This window comes from Coturnix japonica, chromosome 14, assembly GCF_001577835.2.
Source record: "Coturnix japonica isolate 7356 chromosome 14, Coturnix japonica 2.1, whole genome shotgun sequence".
NCBI classification, from domain to species: domain Eukaryota; kingdom Metazoa; phylum Chordata; class Aves; order Galliformes; family Phasianidae; genus Coturnix; species Coturnix japonica.
In genome coordinates this window covers 12,604,828-12,622,621 of record NC_029529.1, presented here as the reverse complement: position 1 = coordinate 12,622,621, position 17,794 = coordinate 12,604,828, and the positions used below count along the sequence as shown (strand labels likewise).

The following is a 17,794-nucleotide window of genomic DNA, read 5'->3' as shown; positions in this document are numbered from 1 at the left end:
TTCCAGATGTTCAACCACATCTAGTGAAACTGTGTACACTGAACCATGGAGAAGTCAAGAGCTTGATTTGTGTTTATGCCCTAATCCCACTTAGGCTTTGTTTTTCTAGCATAGATAGGCTGCATCTTTATTCTGAGCATTATGGTAATGTCGTGGGAATGCCTTAGGCCTATTTATGAAAGAAATAGGTAGAAAACAAAAACAACAACAATAATAATAAATATTCAATTGCACTGAGAAATATTGGTGTTATAAAAGCCTGATGTTAACTGAATTTAATTACATGACAATATTTTTCAAGTTTATCTTCAATGCTTAACACTCAGTGGAAGATAATGTATGTGTATGGTTCTAGGTTAAGAATAACTACATATATTTTTCTGGTTGTTGAAGATTAATTGTTGCATGAGTACACTGCAAGGACTGCAAGTCTTTTATAAACATTTGGTCACAAGGGTTGTTTTATCTGCATTTCCTAATTTTCTGTATAGAGGTATTTACTGGATATTCAGTTCTGAAGGACACATTTCCTGATTTAATATCTGTGTGTATTAAAACAAGTGTGCAGCTACAGACCAAATCATTTATCATTGCTTTAATGAAGTGGACAGATCATGTATTTATCTACAAATGGTTACTAAATTTGAAGTAGTGGCTTTCTGCCAAATATCTGTTTGTACATATATACTCACTGATTTTGCATTTATTTTCCTCCTCATCCACCCCCAGTACTTTAGTTAGAAAAGCCTGCTGGTCTCAGCTGCCTTTACAGTTGACTTCATTGTCAGTTCTCAGATGGCCAGTAGGGGTAATTTTGCATGGGTGACTGATTTCTTTCTTTCCTTAATGTGCCCATTTTCTACAGGCTTTGCTTTGTGCAGTCTATTTTATTTCACTTGTCTGTCTCTAAATTAGCCCTATTTGGTGTATATTTAATTTCCATTAAGTTTTCTCTTTAATTTTCCTTAATAATTTGAACTTCACACTTTTTGGTGTGATGAGCAGCACCTTTAACAATATTAACAGGGAAGTGTGCCGTGACTGTCATTGCCTGTGTTGATTCATGATACCAATACTCAAGAACAATAGCCTTCACAGTTGGATGGAGGGTGGAGTGGCTCAGGCTGTTCGGTGGGTAGAGGCTGTCATCTCAAAACTTGCAAGCCTCCAGAGGAGGGACCTGGTGCCTGTATGATGTGGTGTAATTGAAAAGTATCTCACATGATCAGGGTCTGTGAAGCTTGATTGTGCACAACGCAATAAGTGTGTTTCCTGAAATGTAACTGTCCTCTGTTCAGCATCTGCTTCATTCACATTTGGTACAATATAGTACTTCAGAAAATCATTTTACTGATACTCTTTTACAGGTATAGCTTTGTGCAATATATCACATACATATACCAAAGTAGATATTTAAATCCTAATCAAAGACTGAATAAGCAGAAGATGGCTACTGTGCATTTTGCTGTCAGTTTTAATCTTCTTGGAGTCATACAGCTGTCTTCTGCCACAGATGACATACTCCCCCCTTTCCTGGCTCAGTGCTGATGGGTGATTACCTCTGCACAGACTCTATTTTTATTTGACCTGAAGCCAACTGTGTACGTTCACTTAGACAAAAATGGACGTGGTGTGACTTTTGTTCTCTAAAGCTGCCCCACTAAAATGATTGATATTTCTGAAGTGATTGATGTTTGCCACTGACTGTCACACTGAAAATGAAGTCCTGTACAATTCATATTGGTTTCTTAAATGTAGTGCTGGATTATAAACGAGACGTTTTTATAATTTAGAAATGAAATCAATGGAATGCTATAGTTGGCCTTGCAGGCCAGGGGCAATCTCAGTCTGTTCCTTAGAGATGTACTCGTTCTTAGGAAACTTCAGTGTCTTTGATATGACTGCTGTGAAATAGGTCTCTGTAATGTAGGTCTTTCTGTGCATTTTGCACTGTAAGATTTGGTTTCCAAAAAGATTAAAAAAAAAAATTTAAAAAAGTGAATGAAAGCCTATCAGCCAAAGCAGAGAGTCCAACTTTGTGTTTTTAAGTCTGATTATCCAAAGTTAGCTCGGGAAGCTTTGCTTCTCCTGCACATGCAATTTCCCATGAGCAGCGGAAATGCTAATTAATGCTCACAGAGCCAGCACTGTTTCACTTAGTGGAGAGAATTCTCTTCGTTTTTGCCTTATTTCCACTCTCCCAAATAGTCTGTTTTCTTTCCCATGGAAATAAATGTAAGCCGAGGGCCGAGTGACAAGATGATGAGAGCAGTGCAGTTGAGTGTGCCAGCCCAAATGGTGCAGTCAGTGCAGCATGAGGTTGTGCTCTACATGGAAATATTCCTTCAGTGAAGATAAACTCTAGGAGAAATGCCTCGGAGAGCACAGGAAACTTACCAGGGCAGAGACTAATAGAAATGAAATTAAATGGAGGGAAAATGTAAGCTGTCAGACCTTGTAGCCTGGACGGCAGTGTATTTTAAAATATGCTTCCTAAAGAAAGGTGGAAATGGTGTTCTAGCCAGCAAGTGTAGGACTGGATGGATTGGTTACTTATGGTCTTTGTAGTATTTGCATCTTTGCAGTGTAAATTGTTGTACAATTTTAATAATTAGGTAATAAACATTTGTCATAAATTTCTTTGTTGTTACGTGCACACTAAAACCTCCTTTGCTTTACAAATGATGTCTCCACCATCTCTTGCTCCCCTCCCACCGCAAGCCCAAACCCTACTGTATTGGTAGCAATTCAGAATCTACATAAGAAGAGTAAGAAAGATTATTGAGCTTCATATTATTTTAAGGAAGAAGTGATTGTAGCATACATAGACTATATTTTAAAGGAGAAATAATTGCACCTTTTATCTTAGAGCAATAAGAAATTGTATGTTTCAAGCTCCCGAGCAGCCCTTTTTATAAAGCATATTGCTAAAGAATAAAGTAACATACTTCTGAAAGCCAGTCTTTCACAAAATATTTTATTTTTTATTCAGTCCCAGGCAGCCATTTCCTCTGTCTTTCTTCCTGTCAGAAGAAGAAGCAAGCATAATAATTCAGGCATTCTGGAGAGGTTATCGGGTAAGAATAATCTATAATTACTTTGCTTGATGTTGAATCTGTAGGACTGTGAAGGCCCTAGGGAAAACCCTTACATAAATTTTAAGTAGAGGATACTATAAATAGCTGTTGAGACCCTCATGGTTCATTGGCTTTGGATGTTGCTCTGCCTTATGCCTAATGACTACAATCTTTTCACAGGCATTTATGCTGATGTAACCTTGCTGTTTTTCTCATGAAATCCACAGTTATTCAAAATTCAAAAATACTGAACAGTTTTCATTTTTTTTTAGTTGGTCTTTGGCTACTTGCTAAAATGTTATGTTGTACCATTTAGAGTTATATGTTAAAATATTTTGTTGTGCCCTTTAGAGTTATATGTAAGTGAGTGTAGAGGTGCACAAGGAGGGTTGGTGAGGTCTATTCAGATATAGAAGCATATAGAAATAAAGATGGCAACACTGAGACAACAAATGAGACCAGAGAGGAATGGAGGCTGTTCTTCAGATGCTGCAAGCCATACTAGTAAAACAGAGTTAACACAGTCTCCAGTGTAAGGGAGAAAAGCAAGGCCCTTAAAGTACTTTATGAGGAAAATTGGCTATTGCTTTTATTTTGGAGTGTAACAGTAGTGCTAAGCCTAGGATAAGATATAAATTATTTTGAAAATCCTGAAGAGATTCTGGCAAGCCTTTCTTTCTAAGGCTCTAAAACCTTCATGATTTTAGATGAAATGGACTTGGAATCCATGTGACAAAAGTGTCTTTGATTGCCTTTATCATAATATAAGGTTGTAAATAGCTTCTGCTATAGCGATAGTCTCATTGTGATGGGTATCTGTCTGTACATCTGGTGTTCTCTAAATCACAATCAGAATTAAACATTCTCTGTTATTTTTTTAAAGCAAGAATGTATAAGAGTTTCTACTATAAAGTGCCATGCAGGCAAAAATAGTGAAATATCCTGAGATGATCTTCTTGACTGATAGATTTTTGACACTTTGTGTTTGTTTGCTTTCCTTGACTTTTCTTTTTCTAAACAGAGATGGCATTGACTGTGACATTAATTAGCACTGACAGTATCACTGCAGGCATCCTTGCAGTGGAGTATTGCAAAGGCAAACATCCAATAATAGTTAGCTGAGCCCTGCAAGGTTGTTCCAGATACCTTGTGCTTCTACCAGAGGTTCTGAAGGGCACAATCTCTTCTCATCTTAACTTCAATATTTTCAGCATAGTATTTAACAGTTGATAACTTGGAAAAGTACATTTATCCTTATCTAGAGCAGATTTCAGAAAAGTCCTTGTCTTGGTAATAATACTTAACGATTGCTCTCCACAAAGCCTTTGCTACGGTCTTTCATACAAACATATTCTGTACTACAAAGCAGTGTTAGATACAAAAGCACTAGGCCACATGTTAAAATGCAAATAACAATCCAGTTATTTTAAAACAGTTTTCTGGTTAAAAGTCAGGAAAAAACTGATAAGACAGTGAAATGTTAGATTCGGACCTTAGCAGAAGAAAACTATGGGAAGTGCTGTTATCTGTTATAAGTGCAGCCTAGCAGGAAAGGGAAGGAGCTTTCTGGGTTTCATGATCTGAACCTCTGATTGCCCACCTGAGGTGAGCAATAAGTCAGCCCTGGGAGCACAGGTGAAGGCAATTCTCCTGTGCTACTGGAAGGGGTGGAGCCCAGCTGCACCTCTCCTAGAGCCCATTTAAGGGCTGACTGCCATTACAGAAGTGTCTCTTTTGGAGATCACTCCTTGTGGAAAATTTCAGTGAGCCCAGGTAAGGGTAAGCTCTCTCTCTTTTAACATAACAACTCAGCTTAACTCTTCTGTATGTTTCCTAATCGTGTCATTGATTTATTCATTGGTTATGCAACTTGCTTTCAGTTCATAGTTGGACTACTCATCTACAGGAGCAGCATCAGTTGAGCTACTTCAGCCACTGATAACTTACCTGGAATTGTCATAAATTTATTATAGTGCATTGACTTGCTCTCTAATTACAAATAGGCTACATTCTGAGAAAATATTGTAAATGTACTCAATTAAAGTTCCTAAATATTTAGAATATGAAGATAGGATTCTGTTCAGTTCCTGTTGCCTGTTTTGCTGAAGGTGATGTATTTATGCTCCTTTTTCTTTCCCATTTCTAAAATGTCTCTATGTCCTGGAGCTCGTGTTCCTGCTTGGGTTTCAAATGGGACCTTGGAGTATCTAACTTTATCTGACTGTGCCTTTCTTTATCTCAGAGTCCTGTATTTTGCTGTGTCTTTCACCACAGTTGCTATTTTGTTTATTTAGGGAGAGTACACAGAATTTACTGTACTTACTTCCTACCTTTTAACTGCTCAGAGTCATTATCTTCATTTTCATTATACAGAGAGCACTGTGGTGGTGCTGTGAACCAAAATACAGGTTCTAAATGGCTACACTTATAAACAGACGCTTCATTTTTCTTTTCTTCCCCCACAGCTTTATATTTAGAAGTAGGAGTTGTCATTTCTGTGTCTTCCTGTAACTTTTCTGCTGTTGTTTTTTATGTTCCATAATCATTCCCTTAACCCTTTCCTGTGCAAATAATGGACTCATTGGAATAAAGAGTTAGGGATACTATAAAAGCATAAGGGCACTATAAATGAGAAAATGTCTCTTGCAAGCCAAAGGACACTAGTCTCTGTTTGGGATTATATTGTGTTTTTTTGAAATAGTAATAAGTTAATGTTTTGTTTTATGTTTTGTTTTTTTTTAAATCTTATTTTCATCCTGTAAGAACTTTGTATGTCCTTTATAGACGATAATACAGAACTGTGTTATAATAATAGGATATTGTAAGGGGCCTAAGAAATATCTGATGTCAAGTGACTTAGTGACAGTCTTCCATCTGTATTGATTATGTAACCTTGCATTGTATTTCTGCTCTGTCAGTGCACTGAAATATGGTAAGTTATCTTCTCTGATGTGGACTGAAAACACCCTGCTGTCTGTTGCATTTTTAGTTGCACCACAGAGAAGAAATTTTGTGTGGAAAGAATACTTTGCTAAATACTTTAATATATATATATATTTAACGAGTGGAAAGTTGCATCCTGCTGTTTTTCTCTCTGTGCATCTCAGAAAAGTGTGTGAAAGCTGGAATGTAATGTAGTAGAGTAACAGTTTAAATCACAGAGCAGATTCATTACTGTATCATCCAAGAATAATGTAAACATAAATTCTCTGGACAGTTAAGTGGTCAGCTTCCTGAGAGTAAAACATATCCAGGAGAAGCTGTGCCTGCTGCTGCTTGTTTCTCCAATGCTGATTAATTTCAGCCTGAACAATTAAGATATTAAGTCCTAAAGCAAATGGCATTTTGTATCTGTATCATTTAGGGAAAAAAAACAACAAAAACAAAACAATTCAATTTCAAATAATTCTATTGTTACCTGAATGTGACAGAATATTTGCTTATCAGTGAGCAAATACCACAGTGACCCAGTGACCATTACCTGCTGTTGTTAGAGACAGGACATCCATTCTGGATTTTTTGTTCTAACACTGGAGGCAGTAAGTGTGTGAGTGCCAAGGTAGATGATAGGCAACATACTGCTATTTAATCAAGTGTGGATTAGAGCAAGTTCAGGAGTGGCAAAAGCTGAATTATTTCCTATGTTAGTAGGATCCATACAAGTACAAAAGCAATAATGGAGAAATTCAGCTTAAATGGAGATAGAGCCCGTGACTATTGTCATTCTACATGGAAGCAGAATTAGGGTTTTCATAGGAGTGACTGCCAAAGAATAGACATCATGTAATGCATTTCAATTACTTTAAACAGGAGACTAATGCTTGTTCTATTTGTGAAAATGGTATGGCTAGGATTGCAGCTGGTAGCAGGTGTGAATCACTTTGCTGGAATAAATTTCCTGCTGTATGACCCTTCATGTGCCTCTTCTATTCTATTGTGTTAATCAGTGGGTTGGTTTTATTGTGTTGTGGTTTTCTGAAGGCATTAATGCCCTTCAATATAATGCTTTAAATTTTAATTAACTTGAAAAATTGGCATCTCACTGCAGTCACATTCTCAGGAGTCCTTGGTAATCAAAATGAACCCTTAATTGGCATATTTATGCTTTCAGTGGGTTTTGTCAATTGTGTGTATTTTAGTTCTGCGTAAGTTGAATGCTGTAAACCTCTGGGATCATGCTTTGTATCGAGCCTTGCAAAAAGGATGGATGCCACATATTTGCACAGCCACAGCCCAGCATAAAAAACAAAGGCTTGTGACCTTGGGTAACATGAATGTATAACGTTAGTTGCATTTTCTGGTTTCCTTTTCCAGGTCCGCTGTGATACGGAAGTACAAGAGCTGCGTGAGTGGCAAAAGCAGTTCAGAGATGAAAAAATCATTTCTGAGACAGTGGGAAAATTCTGGGCTGAGCAGGAAGCCAAAGGTAGGTGAATTAAATTGCTGATTGTAATGATTTTTTTTTATATTAAACACTTAATTTTTATACTTTAAGTTGCATTAAGAAATAAGATACACAGTTGAACACTAATCATGAGTGACAAAAAAAGGCAGTGAAGGGGCTTAATCCCAGCTGTGCATCAACAATTTTCTATGACTTCAAATCCAGAAGTGACAGATGGCAGCAGAGGGGCACTCTGGAACAGCATCTGATGTGGAAGTGCAGGTGAAGCGAAGGTGTGCCATTGAGTTTCTCCATGCAGAAAAAGATGGCATCCATTAACATTCGTCAACACTAGTGAATGTTTATGGAGACTGGGCAGTGGGTGCTGCATTTCAGCAGTGATAACAGCAGCAGTGGGTCACCTCTGCTGGTGCAGATTTTTATGAGTGTGGCATGCAGGCTCTTGTTCTTTGCTGATGAAAATGCACAGCTAGTGCATTGAACAGATGGTATCTTGTAGCCAAGAATTTGCTCTATCAAGTGGTGTTAGTTTGCTATGTTTTTTTTTTTTTCCTATGGAAATAAGTAGGTGTTACTTTCAGAGCAACCTATGTATACTGTGAGGTGTTACACTGGCACACTTTTCTGTATCTGCACTGTGCTATACACAGGACTCTCCGATCAAAGCCTCACTTCACTATTAAATGTTGAGAACATTGAGTATTTTCTTGTCTTCTAGCAGATCTAGCTGTGGGTAAAGCCAATTTTTGATGTGATTGACTTTTTCTTCAAGTCTTTGTGAGATTGTATGGACCCTTTACTGTGGTCCACTGTAAGTTTAGGTTAACAAAAGAAAAAACAACAAAAAAGGAAACATAAATGTTCTGAAGGTCAGACAACAGTGGATCTAAAAAGTAAAAGCCACATTTTTCTTCTTTGTAATCCGTGTCTAATTCTGCCTGTGCTAATTGTTCAGAAATTGCATTACTGAAGGTGATGATAGAGGTTGATCTAGCAGGTTCGTTCATTTATGTTAAATAATTCCAGTTTGAATTTGTGCTTGTTCTCTCTTTTCAGTTTGTTTGCATTTACATCATTTCATCAAGGGCTTTTTGAAATATTTCTTTGTCTGTGGTATCAGTCAGATTTATGGTTACATGAGTCTCTCACTTATTTCTGAGAAACAAACTTGGAAAAGGCCTTTCCATATTGGGTTTGCAACACAATGCTTTGGGAAAGGGTGTAATATGATATTGGACGCCTGTATGATTGCAGCTTACAGTCTTCATGCATAGCAAGTTTTAAAGTTGAAATCTGAAGTGCCCTTCCAGGGGACAAGATGAAACCATTCTGAAAATGATGTGAGCAAGAGAAGTTGGGGCTGAGGGGGGAAGGGACTGTGCCATTCAGCTGTTAAATTCATACCAAGAACTCCCATCTCTCAAGAAGTTTTTCTGTAAACTACACTTAGATTGTTTTGGAGGATCATGCAGTAGTAAGAGTTCCTTTGCCTTCTTCACCAATTGTTTCCATGTGAAAAAACAACTTCCTTTTAATCATTCTCATAGAGGTTTCCTGTCATCAAATTAGTTATTTTAGGTTGGTAGGACAAAGATGTTCCATCTCTTCAAAGTATGTTGTAAAGTTGTTCCTTTTCAATTTTTTTTTTTCTTCAACCAGCGCAAGTTTATATTGCTTATATCACAGTAGCTTTCAATATTATAAACTTGTTTCTGTAATTATTTGACTGATCCCTGCTAAATTAATATAAGAGTATCCATTACATAAAATAGCCTTGGGGCACAAGACAGATGGCTGTTTGGAAACAGCTGTACCACTTTAAGAAGTTACTGTCCAGGGGTTTTCATTATCAATCTCAGCTGTGATGCCATAATTGTTAGCTCTCCAGCTGCTCGTATTTCTGCTATTACTACTCTGCTGTTTATTAATGTTCTTAAACCTCGTTTCACTGTGAAGTCAACAGAGTTGTTTTCCGCTGCCTTTGTCTGTGGTGCAGTTTCACACAATTGACTTTGTGCTGAAGGGAAATATGAGCATGTATGCAGTAATGAATAGTGTAACACAACTGCTTCCTAAGCTCATCTTTCTACACATTTGGTTTAACTGAGTCGCTGTGAAATCTGCCCTTTAATTAAGCCACTGAGCTCCTTGCATTGAGCAGGACAAAGCGTTTGTTAGTACTGAAAGCTCAGATGTCACAAATAAACCATTAAGATCAAAAGAAACATTTTAAAATTGATAGATCATTGTGTTACAAAGTTATCTACATTAAGAATAACAATGAAATCACTCTTAAATTTGTAGATTACTCAAACCCTGTTTCTTAGACACTGTAAATACTGTTGAATCTAACTGTAGGGGATGAGTGGTGAGCTGCCAAATAGCTCTTAGAAAATGCTGACTCAAGCAGTAATGTGATTCTATTGACACTACTAGAAAGATCAGCATAGCTCCCTGTGAAAATATCAGCCAAAATGCAAGCTAGCAGACACATTCTGCTGTGGTGCAGCTCACAGCACAGTGCTACCTGTACCTTATTTCATGGGTGTGTTTTGGGCAAATATTTATTATGTTGGTGCTGAAAGCAGTGTGAAAAAGGATGCCAAAGGGAAATTAGAAATGCAGCTGTATTGTAATTAACAAGTTCAAAGGTGTTCTTAACTAACTTTCCTCTTTTCAGAATGTGTGTAAACACATCCATCATAATCAAAACAAATTGTGAAGTCTTTATTTTTTATAAGAACATAGTCAGAATAAAACAGCTTTTGAGTATTTGTTTGTTTTTAAGTAGGGGCCAAATTGTGAGCTGTGTTGGGCAGCTGAGGTGCCCAACAACCTGCCCATCAAAAAGGTAGTCCTTGTGCTTCCTTGGCTCAGGTTTCTACCAACCTCTCCTTTCCTTGGCTGTTGTGCTGAAGGTTTTGTAGTGAACTGCTCCAGCTGGCCCATCTGCCCAAGGGCTGCTCTCTGTTCTGTGCTGTGCCCCTCCACATTTGTTTTCTGCTGGATGAGCCCTGTTTGACACAGCCCTTAGATCCAGTGCAATGGAACTGGTGCCCCAGTAATGAGGGGGGTGAATCCACCCCCTTGAGATGGCAGCTCACTTTTTAGATCAGCTAATCTGTGCTGTGCCTACAGTGTCATGTGAAACCGTACCCTATTTGGTATGTCTGCTTGCTGTGCTGGGCCAGGGTGTCAAGTAACCTCATGTAAACCACTGACTGCCCTTACTTCAAAACATATTTAGAGGCATTTCTTTTTTTCCCCTCACTTTACAATTTTTTACTCTCCTTTCATTGTATCTTATGTACTAATTATTTCTAGTTTTGAAAAGTATTCTGGGATATAGCATGTAAAAACTGTGTGAAAATTACTGAAGAGAAGGAACTGAGGAAACAAATAGCATCCTGCAGGACTGTTGATTTCTTTTAATGAATTTGGCCAGCATGATGAAATAGGAGGCATTACTTTCAGAGCAGCCCTTGCACTATTAATAAAAAACAACTTCCGGAGGTTATGAATGGATAGAAAATGAGCTTCAGGCTTCTCGTTTACTTCCTTGGTCACCCTTTTAGCCACTTGTTCTTAGAGGCTGCCGTAGCTTTAGCTTTGCAAGTTACAGTGAATGAATGCTGCGTGTGGAAAACATAATTAAACCACGCTGAGAAACAAAGTGATCTTCAGGTGGGGATGGTTGATCTTGAGACACAGGAGGGAACATTCCTGTATGTGCCATTTGATTTTTGAGCTGTATTTCTCCTTTGGCAGTAGAAATTATTGCTCACTTGTGATGGGAGCTTTTAAGAACAGTTCTTTAAAAGAAAGGATCTTTTGCCTAGGGTGGATGCAACCAGCAGCGTGCTGGAGGGACCCAGAATGTAGATGTTATTTCACTGGAAAATCCTTGAAAACATGAACAAGGTTGCAGATAGATAAAGGAGAAAATAGGCTGCTTGTTTTAGGAGCATGTGTTGTGCTAAAGCAGGAACAGATGCATACTGTCAAGAGGTAAGGAAATGTGGTCAGTCCTGCAGCTGTGATATGTCTCCATCTGAATTATGAAGAAGGATTTGAAAACTGAATAGGTTTACCAAGTTAAGCTGAAGAGGGGAAGCCCAGTCTGCATACTTGAGAAGGTTGTCTGTATCATGATTGTATCACAATAAGTAATGATATTACAACAGAACAGAATGGAGGAAGAACTTTAAACCAGAAAGGAAGGTTCTGCCTGATGAAACTTTTTAGAACTCATTATATAAATGAGCATGTGAATATAGTCATGGACTCCAACAGATAATTACTAATGAGTCTAGAAATGAAGTTACAATTGCATGCATGTTTGCAGACTGAGCAGTTTCCCAAACAAAATACCAGAATGAGAAGACCGTTAGCTCCCAAGTGGCGTGTATTACAGTAGGCTTTAAAAATATGTGTATTTAAATGCACCATAACTGGTAATGTTGGAGTAGCAGAAGGCAAAGTCTTGAGTTCATAATGGATCTCTTAAAAACAGCACCTCTGTAGTTTGTTTGTGAAAATTCAGCTCAGTAAAATGTAAGGAATTCACTGTTTCTACATGTTGGGTTACTTCTGCCTTGGTTTTTTCCGCTTTGATCAAGGGAGGTTGAAGTGTAGTCATGTTTAAGCATGGTACATAACAATTTTCTTCTGTTATTTATTTTTTTATGATACAATCAGCCTTCCTTTAGTTATACCTCTAATTCTTTAATCAGTTCCATTATGAAGTTCTTGTAAGCGGATACTTCCCTATATTGCATCATGGTTCCACGCTTCTAAGATACGTGAAAATGTCTGTTAATATCTGACACGTTGCAGGTTCGTCTTCTGATGATTTTGGTTCCAATTGTGATTGATGTATGACTTGAAAGGCTTCTGGTTGTCACAGTGCACCTAAAAGAACTTTATTCCTAAAAAAATGAAAGCATCACAGTATTTACAGGCATTCCGTTGTTTCTTTCCCAAACAAAAGTGCAATATTTAGAATGATTTTCAATGGAAGCTGGCCTGTTGCTTTCAGTTTAAAAGTAGACCTGTAAGTTATCAGTTGCACAAAAGACATTGAAATTTCCTTTAAGAAAGTGGAAGGAGATCCAAGAACAAAGCAGGGCCTGTGGCTGAGTACGTGCTGTTTTTCACCAGGTCTAATTTGAGATGCTTGAGATGTTTCTGAAAGTTTAATCTTGGCACTAACAGCTGAGAATGTAGTGATAAAAGTCATAAGGCTCATGATGTAGATTCTGCTTTATTGGTCCACACCCTGAACTTGGACATTTTTGGAAAGTTACAAAGATGGCAGTTACTTTAATTTCTGAAACCATATTGGGAGTGTTTGAGGGGAAAAAAAGAATAAAGATGTGATTTAGATAAGCTACAAACTGTGTGATCTTCTGAACTGCACTCACACGGCCGCAGCAGTTATCAGCCAGCACAAGGCCGGCCAAATCTTCCAGCAACAAAGTTGTACTTTTATCCATCACTGTGCAGTTTTTAATAATGGTTCATAGTGGAAAAGAAGGCAATTGCTATTTGCTGATTGTTCTGTGGTTATAGAGATCTATTTTGCTTGTTTTTCTGTTTTAAAGGAGGGGAGATACTCTTCATAGGCTTCGCAGTATTTTTTTTCTTTTAACCTTTACAAGATAATAGTGAAAAAATGAGAACATTTGAATTGAGAACTCTTTGTTTTCATATACCTGAATTAAAAAAACAACATTTACATCTCTGTGCTAACAATGAGATGTGTTAAAACCCCAAAGGAAAGGCTACTAACAAATAAGAAATTAAACCTCTGAATTTTCCTGCAGCAAAACTAGACTTGAGACTACTTTGGGAAGAATAAACCAGGCAGGCAGGAAAAGAAAGGCCATGAGCCATTAGTGCAGTCTTAAAATGGGACTTAAAGATTAGTGAAGGATGAACTGCAGAACACACACGTTACCTGCCCCTGAATTCTCTTAGGTACTGGGTATCTTTTTCAACATAACTGTCTTTTTTTTTTTTTTTTGTCATTTATTTTAGTTTATGTGAGTGTTTACATTTGATGGCTTTACAGAACTTACCTGTTTTCCAAGCAGTAAACGTCTTAGAAATAAGAGGGGAGATGGCTGTCAGTGCAGCGCTGATGAAGCTCCCATCACACCTGGCATTCCAGCTCTGCCCCAAGTGCCTTCTGCCTGTAATTCCCCACGTGCTTTCTGGGGGGACCTGCTTCCAACCAGGTTCTGGCTGTTCCCAGGCTCAGGTGTTCATCTCAGCTGTTTGTGCAGTTTAATAGATGTCAGTCAGTTCTTTCCCTTTTGTACACCTTGAGTTGTAAAAATGCCATCCAGATACTTTGAAATGAACGCTTCCATTTTTGGTCAAAGTGTTATGAAGTGTGGTGCATTACATAAATACTGCTAGAGATCTTCCAGCCCTTTTTCTCCATTGCTGCTTGTTGCTAGCTGGCAACCTGCCCTCTGCTGCAATGTGTGGGGCTACGGCAAATGTCCTTGCAGCAACAGTAAGCCATTCACAGCCTCTCTGGGTGCTATGGAGAATTAGGTTTGTCCTGTCTCTGTGTCCCTTTTACAAAAGCATCGTTACATGAGCGATCTGGGAGTTGCATTTCAGATTCATGAGAAGCGGGACTGTCCATGGGCACAATGTTCCAGTTTTGTTTTGCTTCTTTTTATTACAGTTGTTTGTTTGTTTTTATGTATCTTTTTCTTTACTTCCCTATTAGGAGTGACTGAACATTTCCTTAAGTGAAAGGTTTTGCTAACAGTTGCCTGCATGTTGACTTCCAATAGTAAGAGGCTAAAATTATACACATTTTTCATTAAGACCTGTCTGTTTGAAACTCGGGTCTTATTTCAGAGAGACTGCTGGCAGCTCCAGTTTCACATTCAGGCTTCTTTGGCATTTCACTGGGAGGCAAGGGTGAGACTGCTTGCTATATATATATTTTTTTTTTACTCTAAGCCCTTGCTAATAAGCTATTCCAATATATTTTCTTTTATGGATTTTCATCTTATTGTTTTAGTCTTTTTTTCCATTACTGTTTCCAACTGTTTAAGTCACTATATGTAATTCTCATTGTTCTTATGAGTTAAACAAAGAGTGTGGGTGTATAAACCTTTCATAAGCTTCTGTCACAAACCAGTTGTATTTTAGAGTAGTATGTGTGTAAAGTAGGTTATAAGTTGTTCATTGTTAAGTTGAAACAACCAAACTTTACAGAATTCTAGTTTATTTGTGCGTTAATATGAGGGAAAAATTGCCTGTTACCTAAAATAGATGGTAAGGATGTTTGTACTTAATGTATATGTGAAAAGGACGAAGTCCTAGGCAGGCAATCCTCAGATGTGTGCTTGGAGTTCTGCAGATTACTGAATATTCCACTCTCAGGAGTTGACTGAGACTGTAAATCTAAATGCATTCAAAATCTGTGCTTCTTTTAGCCATCGTCTGTGCCTTCAAATTACATCATCTATGCCATAATCTATATAGAACAAGCTGCATTTCTAAGGTGTGTGGCAGACAAACAGATTACTGTAGTGGAAGCTGCAAGTCAAAAATATGGCCAAGTTAACAGCTCTGCTCAGAGACCCTTACCTCACTTGCAAGGAAATTGAGGGCAGTCTCCATTGGTATTAATTGTTGTAGCATCCTGTGAATTGGGATGTGTGTGGCTGCAGTTTGAAATAGGAATTGTTAAAATCAGTAATATGATTGCAGTGGTGATAACCTTATCTACTCCGACAGTAGAAAACATACAACCTGTACAGATAGAAACCATGTATCAGAAATAGGTGAGATGCCCTACTCTGTTTGTCGGTTTTAAATAATGAGCATTACCAGTAAATCTTGAAGACATTTTGAGACTGTTCTGAATACCACCATAAGATGGTGATTATTTGTGTTACACATCAGATGTTTGGACTGTTCATTCCACATCCTGAAAAGTGATTGCAGAAAAGCACCTGGAAAGTTCTCTCCTTTTCTTTGTCTGGGTTTTTGTTTTTTATAAACTTCCACTGCCATTGTGCCTAAGGGCCTCAGCTGCTCTGTGCTTTACATCTTGAAGCAGGCACTCATGTTTTAGGACAAAATAAAATACTGTGAGAATACCTTATGTTTTACTTCTATTTAAATCTCACATTGCACTTCCTATGAATGCATAATTCATGATTAGGCATTCCCTGTGGAATTTTTTGACGCGTTCTGTTACATGAACGACTTGGGAGTTCAGGGTTTGTCCTTTTTCTGGGAGCTGAGCCCAACCTCCTTCTTGGCACTGCCCAGACTGGTAGCAGTGTGTGGTCGCAATCGCCCCAGCCTACCTGGCATCATCAGGCAGCTTGTTCTGCCCGGTTGTGTCCATATGCCTTTCCCCAGCATGTAGGAAATCTGTCTTAGGAAAAGGGGGTGGCCTCTGCTGCAGCAGAGTCACATTTGTGCAGTGGTGGTAATCTGCTGTAGCATAATGAGGGCAGGGGATAAAATGGGAACTCTGCTGTTCAGCTTTAACATTTTTAAGGCAATTGAAAATGGAAATGGATCTTTCTCTTGCTCTTGTTGAAAGAATGGCTGGACTCACAAGACTTAAGTGGTTAAAATTTAGCATATAAGCAGCAACAGTAGTAAGCTGGTTGTTCATACCATCATTTACGCTATTCACTGCTTTTAGATAGGTGTTGCCTGAAAAAAAGAAGTGTTGGATTATCAGCTCATGCAAATTGTTCTAAACTTTGTGGGAGCTATGCTAACCTACCAACAAATCATCTTTCTTAGGCCTTTAAAAGTATGAAAGCAAGTTAGTTCAGCTTGAGGTGTCACAGCCTGAAGAATAAAATTTCCAATGGAAATTTCTAGTGAAAAGACTTAGTCTGGCAGACTTTGTTCCCCATCCTTCCAGCCTATCTGAATCCTAAGGACATCTTACTTTTCTGTCAGCGTAGGAAGCAAGTATATGTCAAAAGCTATTTAAGTAACTCTCTGAAATCCAGATTCGTGGTGACAACCTGTGCTTCCTGTTTAGCGTGATGTGATTTACAATTGTAATGCTTAAGTAACACAGGTTATGATAAGACACAGAAGCTCCCAACTAAAACCCAGAAGCTACCTGGAACTCTGGCTTGTCCTAATGTTGGACAGTGTGTGTGAGCCCTGGGCTTTTGGAACCCATTGTGGTTTTTATGAAATATTTGCAGAGGACAACCTCATTACATCAAGGAATATCAAATAATCAGACATCTGGCCTCCATGGCCACGTTTGGGGTTTCCTAGGCGTTGTCTGTACTTCTTCATCATTGTATATCACTTTTCCTTCGTTTTCTACTAGCAAAGATCTTCCATGTTGGCAGCACTTTGAGCACCTTAAATTAGCCCATTGGAGTGCTGCAGCTCAATATTCTGGATATGTACCAAAGGGGGTTTTGTTTGCTGGTCTTACAGCTTCATACCTCAGAAAGGTAACTAAGCACTCCTGTATCTGTATGTGAAAGCAAGGACTTTTTTGGCTTGCATGTCATTCTTTAGCTTCTATGTAACTATGAACCTTCCCAACAAATGGGTTTGATGTGAAGACAATTCGTCTTGTGAGTAAATAGTTTTTTATCTTTATGATTTAAAATTTGTAACTTAAAATATTAGTAAAAGATTAAAATATTAAGAATAAAATATGACAGCTGAAATTGCAGTATACTGAGGGACCAAGCTCTTTTATCATGAGAAAGAAAACATTATGTTAATCTGCATTACAGCATTCTGAAAGAATACAGAGCTTTGAAAACAGCTTTCATTAGGAGTGGGGACATTTTACTTTTATGTAGAGCTTTTGTTCATTTAGAACTGTTTACCCCAGCAAGCAGCCCTGTGCACTTTGTTTGACTCATTTTTCCCATTTGGCAGAGCCTTTGCAATCACATGGATAGCATTCTTCTTTCCACTGAGACATAGAAAAACTATTCATTACTGACCTTGCTTGTTGTTGTTAATGCCAAAAAATATATTTATGCACTAGGTGAATTGTGTGCCTCATCACTGACTTCTAATTGAAAGTTCTTCAAAGCAAGAAAGCTGCTTTCATTTATTTTTTTGTAACAACCCAGTGACTTCTTAGTGGCACCCTCTGCCCTCAGCTGCGCATGCCCCACTCCTGCAGACAGCACTGAGATCTGAGTGCAAGTATCTGAGTGCTGAAGCTTTGTTAGAACAAAAATACCATACACAGAAAAAAAAAATAAACTTCTTTGACTGGGTGGGGGATTTCCCTTTTTGTGTTGAGCAGAAGAGTTTCTGCTGTGGA

General features: G+C 38.2%; 1 protein-coding gene across 12 annotated transcripts in view; it reads left to right on the top strand.

The window, feature by feature from the left end:
• The window catches only part of IQCK (IQ motif containing K), a 123,531-nt gene that overhangs the window by 6,406 nt on the left and 99,331 nt on the right, over positions 1-17,794 (top strand). For all 12 annotated transcript variants that reach the window (XR_004308985.1, XR_001558428.2, XR_001558429.2 and 9 more), the window contains 2 exons: positions 2,993-3,077; positions 7,392-7,503. Coding sequence is in view for 9 of the 12 variants with exons in the window: in XM_032447683.1 (XP_032303574.1) it covers positions 2,993-3,077; positions 7,392-7,503 (197 nt within the window). In the remaining 3 variants the exon portion in view is untranslated. The remainder of the gene's footprint in view (positions 1-2,992; positions 3,078-7,391; positions 7,504-17,794) is intronic.